Source organism: Tupaia chinensis, unplaced genomic scaffold, assembly GCF_000334495.1.
Source record: "Tupaia chinensis unplaced genomic scaffold, TupChi_1.0 Scaffold000273_1, whole genome shotgun sequence".
Lineage (NCBI taxonomy): Eukaryota > Metazoa > Chordata > Mammalia > Scandentia > Tupaiidae > Tupaia > Tupaia belangeri.
In genome coordinates, this window is record NW_006159755.1 from 950,593 (window position 1) to 958,630 (window position 8,038).

An 8,038-nucleotide genomic window follows, 5' to 3' on the forward strand; every position below is an offset into this window, starting at 1 on the left:
CTGGACTTTGGACAAGTACGGAATCCTGGCCGACGCCCGCCTCTTCTTTGGGCCACAGCACCGGCCGGTCATCCTGCGGTTGCCCAACCGCCGTGCCCTGCGCCTCCGCGCCAGCTTCTCGAAGCCCCTCTTCCAGGCCGTGGCTGCCATCTGCCGCCTCCTCAGTGAGTTGTTCAGGCTGGCCCCACGTACCAGCCTGCAAGGGTTCCTCGGGTATGTCCCACACTTTCCTGGCCTGCTACTGTCACCTTGTTCATCTCTTCTTGCCTGCAGGGTGCACGTGGGTGGATCGGGAGGTCTTGGGGCAGGCCCTGGTCCCCACTGAGACCCCAACTCCCCTCAGGCATCCGGCATCCTGAGGAGCTCTCTCTGCTTCGGGCTCCTGAGAAGAAGGAGAAGAAGAGGAAGGAGAAGGAGCCAGAGGAAGAGGTGTATGACTTGAGCAAGGTCGTCCTGGCTGGGCGTGCCTGGGGCTGGTCAGGGCCAGGGCTGGGGCCAGGGCCGAAACCTGGAGCTCAGGGACAGGCCTGGGTAACCTCTGACCCGTGCTCTAGGCATGGCACCTGCGTTGTTTCGGGGGATGCCAGCCCACTTCTCAGACAGTGCCCAGACAGAGGCCTGCTACCACATGCTGAGCCGGCCCCAGCCACCGCCTGACCCCCTCCTGCTCCAGCGCCTGCCCCGGCCCAGCTCCCTGTTGGACAAGACCCAGCTCCACAGCAGGTGCTCAACCCACTGGGGCTGCACCCGGGGGTGGGGGGCATAGCACCTTGTACCTGAGCTTTTGACCTAGGGCGTCCCCCAAATCCAGCCTTCTGTTTCCAGGCCTTTCCCATGAGGGTTCTCCCAGCACAGCCCTGACCCCAGCTCTGCTGTGATCCAGGTGGCTGGACTCGTCACGGTGTCTCATGCAGCAGGGCATCAAGGCTGGAGACGTGCTCTGGCTGCGCTTTAAATACTACAGCTTCTTCGACCTGGATCCCAAGGTGGGCTGGGTCAGGGAGCACTGGGGGTCTGGGGCCCATGAGATGTGGGGACCTAGGAACAGGCGTCTGGGCTCTGGGAAGTCAGCGGCTTACCAAAATCTGTGCTTCTCGGCAGCCGTCTGGCCATGCCTGTGTTTACTGATCCTACACATGGTGCTGGGCTCGTACCGATGGCGGGGCAGTGGAAACAAATTAGTCTCAGTGCTCGTTTCTCAGGGAGCTACCAGGGAGCTAATGACCACAGACCAGTGTGCACCATGGCAGGTGCCCCTGAGAAGTCTGGGGCTCGGGTGACAGGGGCCCCGGCCCCTCTGGAGGAGCAGCACTTGGGCCTACAGGCACTGGGGGTAGGGGAGGAGGCGGCTCTGCAGCCAGTCCCAGTCTGCCCTGGCCAGTGCTCGCTCCCTGCCTGCTGTCCCATCAGCACCCAGTAGGCTCCATGCATCTTTCTCAGAAACGTCCCAGCACCCCATGGGCTGCTCTTCCACATGTAACCCCTCTTCTCTGCCTCCCTTCACGGCAAACTCCTCCTGAACAAGATAGTCACAGAACATTGATCCCCAGAATTCTGCCTTTTCCAAGCTTTCTGTGGGCACTCCTGGGCTTCTCTCTCCTTGTCCTGCAAGTGCGTGGTTGCGAGAGCCTATTAAAAAATACAGGGTCCAGCAGGTGGCGTAGTGGTTCATCGACCGTGGCTCAAAACCTGGACCCAGCAACTAGCTTAGTAATGGCTATGTTGTTGGACTTCCATGTACTTGACTGTGGTTTGAGTCCCAAACACAGCGGCTTAAAACTCACGCTGGGCATGTGCATACATGCCCCCAAATCCCAAGAGAATGGAGAAGGGACTGTGGTGTGGTCATGCCCCGCCAGGGGGTGTTTTCTCACTTCCCTTTCACTGTTCCTACCCCTCCCCCACCGCAGGAGAGTACCTGTGTCCTAAGGCAAAAACCTTACAGCAGAAATGAAAGCCCCTCTTAGACCTCTCCAGACCTTCTGTTTCTCTCCAGCCCAGCCCCTCATTCTGCCTTGTTGATCCACCTTGGAACAAAAACCTCAGATCCTCCATTCTTCTCTGTGTCTTCATGTGCCCTGGACCAGGCCAGGGGCCTCCATCTCACAACCTCTCCCCTCCCTTGGCGTCCCCAACCTTGGAAGGAGTATTGACAAATGTACACTGAGTCACGTGGCCCCTGGTCAGATGGCTGTGGCCGCCCCTGGCCCCCCCACCTTCCGTGGCCCACAGCCCTGCCTGCTCTGGTCCCAGGCACCACTTCTCCATCCTGCTCACCCCCTCTCTGCCACCCCCTGGCTTTTTCTCTGCTCCTTCCACATCTTGTGTCCCTCCCCCTCCTGGGGACATTGTAGTTCCCTTTTTCCTCTTTTCCCACCTCCTTTTGGGTTGAGTATACCTTTCAAGTTTATTTATTTATTTTCTAACATGAGCTAGAAAGAAAGAGAGAGAGACAGGGACCCCCTGTCCCTGGACCCCCAACAGGGTCTTGACACCATGGGGGTGTCCACCCCCAGCCAGCCCTTGCCCATAGACGCATGCATACCCAGCATACTCGGAGGTTTCTGAACGCCACCCCAGACCCTATCAACCCTAGATCAGATTCCAGTTGTTCTCTCATTTCTCTAACACTTACTATTTCTTAGCAGCCGTTCTGATGGGGGGTGTAACAAGGTTGCATATAGTTTTGTTTGTTTAAACAGCTTTGAGGTATAACCCACATACCATAAAAATCACTAATTATAAGCATTCAGTTTGAGTATTTTGAGTAAACATGCAGCCATCACCACAATCCAGATTTAGGACATTGTCACCACCCCAGAAAGTTCACCTAAACCCATTTGCAGTCCTTCCGCTCCTACCTTTTACTCCAGACAACCACCGATCTGCTTTTCATGTTATTTTAATTTACATTTCCCTAATGACTATAAAGTTGAGGCCTTCTTTTTTGCTTTTTTTTTTTTAGAGAGGTTTTTGCTATAAGGCACATGCGCTTGTCAGAAAGACAGAGAGAGACAGAGAGACAGAAAGCGAGAAATCATCCCCCGGGGGGATGGCCACGCTGCAATCCCTTCTCCTCCATTCTCCTCTCGGGATCTTGGGCACCCACGCACACGCGCCCGGCGTGAGTTTAAGTCACTGGGTCCGGGACTTGAACTACAGTCAACTACATAGGAGTCCAGCAACATAGCCATTACGCTAACTGCTGGTCCCATGCAGTTGTTAGTTTTAATATTACCCAATTTATATTTTTTTCTTTATTGTACTTTTTTTTTTTTTTTTGAGAGAGAGATTTTTGTGATAGGGCGATGTGGTTGCCAGAGAAATGGTTTCCCTCCCTCTGTCTCTCTGGCGAGAGCATGTACCGTAAGGCAAATAAATACCTTTAAAAAAAGGGAAAAAAGGAAAGTAAGAAGGCCCACCATGGGGAATGGCCATGGCTCAACCTCTTCTCCCCCGTTTCTGACTCCTTTCCGGACTTTGGGCACACAGGCACACATGACCAGGCTTTCTCAAGCTGCCGGGTCTGAGACTTGAACCACAAATGTCAGCCAGGTGGGATCCAGCTGCCGTAACCACCACGCTATAAGCTGGCCCCATAAAGACCTTATTTCATATTTAGATCTACAATCCATCTGAAATTTGTTATTTATATGAAGTACACAAACATTGATATGAGGGGCCAGCATGTGGCGTGGTGGTTAAGCATGCTCGACTCCAACATGGCCGACTGCGGTTCAAGTCCTGGACCTAGCGGCTTGCTTTCTTGCTTTCTCTCTCTTTCTCTTTCTCACGCTCGCTCTCACTCTGTCCTTCTCTGGTCAAATTTAAATAAATAAATAAAGTTGAATACAATAATTCTTTTTTAAAAATACTGGTATGAATAAGATGGGGTCCAAGCACATTTTTTTAAACAGGTAGATATCCAGTTGACCCAGCCCCATTTATTGGAAAGCCCGTCTTTCCCCCACACACTTGGGGACAAAAAACCTGTTGTAGTTCTTTGTTGTCTTTTTTTTTTTTTTTTAATGCCTTTACTGTAAATATTTTGCAGCCAAAGAGGGTGCACTGGTATTCTGCAGGGCCACCGTGGTTCCAAGTCAGCTGAGCGTGGACATGTGGGCTCTCTGTGGCTTTTCAGTTCCACTATTCAACAGACCACTCTTTGGCAAAGCCATATGGTGTTAATTACAATAAGTTTATAACTATATTCCTAAGGAAAAAAAAAAAGAATGATTTATTTATTTAACTCTATTTATTGCTAATGTATTTTAATTTGACCAGAGAGAAACAGAGAGATAGAGAAAGGAAGAGAGAAAGCAAACCTCCAGGTCCAGGATTTGAACTGCAGTTGACCATGTGGGAGTCTAGCACCTTAACCAGCACACCACCTGCCAGTCCCTATAATTTGTTTCTTTTAAGAGTACCATCCTGGGAATGAGCAGATGACATAGTGGTTAAGGCACTGGACTCCCAAATGGCCAGCTGCAATTTAAGTCCTAGACCTGAAGGTTTGAAACTTATACAGGACACGTGTGCATATGTGCCCAAAATCCCTAGAGCAGAACAGAGGAGAAGGGAGTGCAGCGTGGCCATCCCCCTGGGGGATGATTTCTCACTTTGCTCTGTCTCTTTGTCTCTCCAGTGAGCACAAATAGCTAACATCTCTGGGGAAAAAAAAAAAAAAAACACCATCGTGGTCTTGGTTTTTTGTTTGTTTGTTTGTTTGCTTGTTTGTTTTTAGATTCTTGTTATAGGGCATGTGCGCTCACCAAAAAGACAAAGAGAGACAGAAAGCGAGAAATCACCCCCCATGGGGGTTGGCCACGCCACAATCCCTTCTCCTCCATTCTCCTCTCGGGATCTTGGGCACACACGCACACGCGCCCGGCGTGACTTTTAAGCCACCGGGTCCGGGACACGAACCGCGGTCGACTACGTGGGAGTCCAGCGACATAGCCATTACGCTAACTGCTGGTTCCCCCATTATCTCTTTTTTTTAAAAAAAAGAATTATTTAACTTTATTTTATATATTTTAATTTGACTAAAGAGGGACAGAGAAAGAGAGAGAGATTGAGAAAGTGAGAAAGCAAGCCACCAGATCCAGGACTTGAACCGTGGTCGGCCATGTGGGAGTCCAGCGCCCTTAACCACCACTCCACCTGCAGGCCCCTCCATTATCTCTTATCAATATCAGACTCCTGGTGCCCTTGACTAACATGACCGAGCTTACCCAGGGATGCTATTCCCTGGATACTTAAATGTTTTAGAGATTTTTGCTATAGGGCACGTGCACTCACCAGAGAAACAGAGAGAGACTGAGAGGCCGAAAGCAAAAAAATCACCCATCCCCCCGGGGAGATGGCCATGCTACAGTTCCTTCTCCTCCATGCTCCCCTTGGGATTTGGGGTATGCATGCACATGCATCTGGCTTGAGTATGAAGCCACCACGTCTGCGGTTAACTATGTGGGAGTCCAGCAACATAAACATTACGCCATTTGCTGCTCCCTACTTGTTTTTAATTGCCAGAGGCTGGAGGGACTGGCCAGAGACAGACACCAGGCAGAGTGGAGACAAGAACTTCCAATGGGGCATGGTCATACCGCAATTCCTTCTGCCCCACTAGTCCATCCTGTTCGGATTTGGGACATGCACACACATGCGCCAGGCGTGTTTCTCAAGAACCTGGGTCCAGAACTCAAGTGTGTCTTTCAAGCTGCTGAACAGAGATTTGAACTGTGGTCAGCCATGTAGGATCTGGTTTCCTTAACCACTAGGCTATGTGGCTGACCCTCTTTTTTTTTTTTTATAATTTGTCAGAGGGCACATGCAGTTACTGAAGATGGACAGGAGAGGGAGGAGTACCCCCTATGGGGAATGGTCACGCTTCAGTCCCTCCTCCTGCATCTCTCCCTCCTTTCGGGATTTTGGGCAATGCACACACACACACACGTGGTATTTCTCAAGCCCCTAGAGTCTAGGACTCAAACTTCAGGGTCAGCTGTGTGGGGTCCGGCCACTTTCACTGCCTTGCTGCACGTACCATGCGCTGGCTCGCCCCCGATAGCTGTTATCACAGTCTCGAGGCACCTTCCTTATGACTGGTCGGTTTGGTCTCCCTTGCACCCCCCGCAGTAAGCATCTGTACAGCCAAGCAAAGGTCTAGAGGGACAACGGCAGCAGAGGCTGGCCGCTGCAGGGTGGAGTTGGGGTCTGCTGCCTGTGCCAGGTCACTGACGGAGCCTGCGTGGTGAGGAGGGCTGGGCAGGTAGCATCGGACCCACCCAGCTTCCCTCCCATGGTTCCAGACAGACCCAGTGCGGCTGACCCAGCTGTACGAGCAGGCTCGGTGGGACCTGCTGCTGGAAGAGATCGACTGCACCGAGGAGGAAATGATGGTGTTTGCAGCCCTGCAGGTGCCAGGCCAGCATGGGAGCCAGGGTCGCTGGGTGGAGGCCAGTCCCAGGGCAGGAGGGGCCTTCCAGAGTGGAGTCCCTCTCCGGGGAAGCCCAGCCTAGGGACACTGCTGGCAGGTGGGTTGCTAGACTCAGCCCTCTCACCCTGTGCCCCCCCCAGTACCATGTCAACAAGCTGTCCCAGAGTGGGGAGGTGGGTGAGCCTGCTGGCCCTGACCCGGGGCTGGATGACCTGGACGCAGCCCTGAGCGACCTGCAGGTGAAGCTGGAGGGATCCGCGCCCACAGATGTGCTGGTGAGGATCAACACCGGGTAGGGCTGGTCAAAGCCGAGCACAGGGAACCCGCTCCCTCTGACTCCTCTTCTCCCACAGGACAGCCTCACCGCCATCCCAGAACTCAAGGACCATCTCCGAATCTTCCGGTGAGTCTGAGCCCAGAGCTGCTAGCCCTGCAGGATGGCCCATTTGGAGAAGGGAGGAAGGACAGAAGGGCGGAGCCTTTCACAAACCTGACATCTCACTCTCAGGCCCCGGAAGCTGACCCTGAAGGGCTATCGCCAGCACTGGGTGGTGTTCAAGGACACCACCCTGTCCTACTATAAAAGCCAGGATGAAGCCCCAGGGGACCCCATTCAGCAGCTCAACCTCAAGGGTGAGTGAACAGGCTGGGGCCCCACCTGGCCCTCCTGTGGGCTGGGCAGGGAATGCTCTCTCTCAGCCCCAGTTTCCTCCTGGAGACCACGGACAATACCCTCTGCCCTGACACGGCTGCACAGGGCCGGCATTCACACAAGGACCTCTCAGGCCATTTCCCCCTCCCTGAGCCCCTGGCCCACCAGCTCTTCTCCCTCCAGGCTGTGAGGTAGTCCCGGACGTCAATGTCTCTGGCCAGAAGTTCTGCATCAAACTCCTAGTGCCCTCACCTGAGGGCATGAGCGAGCTCTACCTACGGTGTCAGGATGTGAGTGAGGGCCAGGAGCGGGGCAGGTGGGCCAAGGCTGAAGCTGGAGGAGGGGCAAGGGATAGGAGCTAGGGTGGGCATGGGCAGGGCCAGGGCTGAGGCTGGAGTAGGGACAGAGAAAGGGACAGGAGTTTGGGCGGGACTGGGGCCGGGGCCAGGGCTGAGGCTGGAGTGGGGAGGTCGGCAGTCCCTCAGCACCCGCACCCCTGTCCCCAGGAGCAGCAATATGCCCACTGGATGGCCGGCTGCCGACTGGCCTCTAAGGGCCGCACCATGGCAGACAGCAGCTACGCCAGCGAGGTGCAGGCCATCCTGGCCTTCCTCAGCCTGCAGCGGACAGGCGGCGGGGGCTCGGGAAACCACCCCCAGGGCCCCGACGCCTCTGCTGAGGGCCTCAACCCCTATGGCCTTGTGGCTCCCCCCCTCCCCCCGGGCCAAGCAGGTGCCAGAGGGAGTGGGGGTGGGAATAACCAGTCACCCTGGACCTCCAGAGCCTTCCTGGGGAAAGCTGTGTGCTCGCTTGCTCCTCCTGTCACTGCATCCCTGGTGCCATGTGGCTGGTCCCCTGGGGGAGGGATCCAAGTCAATGTCTTTCCGAGTGGTAAGAGGCCACGCTGTGGCAGGCACCCCGGGACACGGCCCCTTCCCCGGCCCCGC

General features: G+C 54.5%; 1 protein-coding gene across 1 annotated transcript in view; it reads left to right on the forward strand.

Annotated features, from left to right (window-relative positions):
* FERMT3 (FERM domain containing kindlin 3) overlaps positions 1 to 8,038 on the forward strand; it is a 19,482-nt gene that overhangs the window by 7,925 nt on the left and 3,519 nt on the right. The window contains exons 5-12 of the mRNA XM_027772383.1: positions 555 to 723; positions 884 to 986; positions 6,312 to 6,419; positions 6,580 to 6,714; positions 6,793 to 6,842; positions 6,948 to 7,072; positions 7,275 to 7,381; positions 7,598 to 7,819. Coding sequence (XP_027628184.1) covers positions 555 to 723; positions 884 to 986; positions 6,312 to 6,419; positions 6,580 to 6,714; positions 6,793 to 6,842; positions 6,948 to 7,072; positions 7,275 to 7,381; positions 7,598 to 7,819 — 1,019 coding nt within the window. The remainder of the gene's footprint in view (positions 1 to 554; positions 724 to 883; positions 987 to 6,311; positions 6,420 to 6,579; positions 6,715 to 6,792; positions 6,843 to 6,947; positions 7,073 to 7,274; positions 7,382 to 7,597; positions 7,820 to 8,038) is intronic.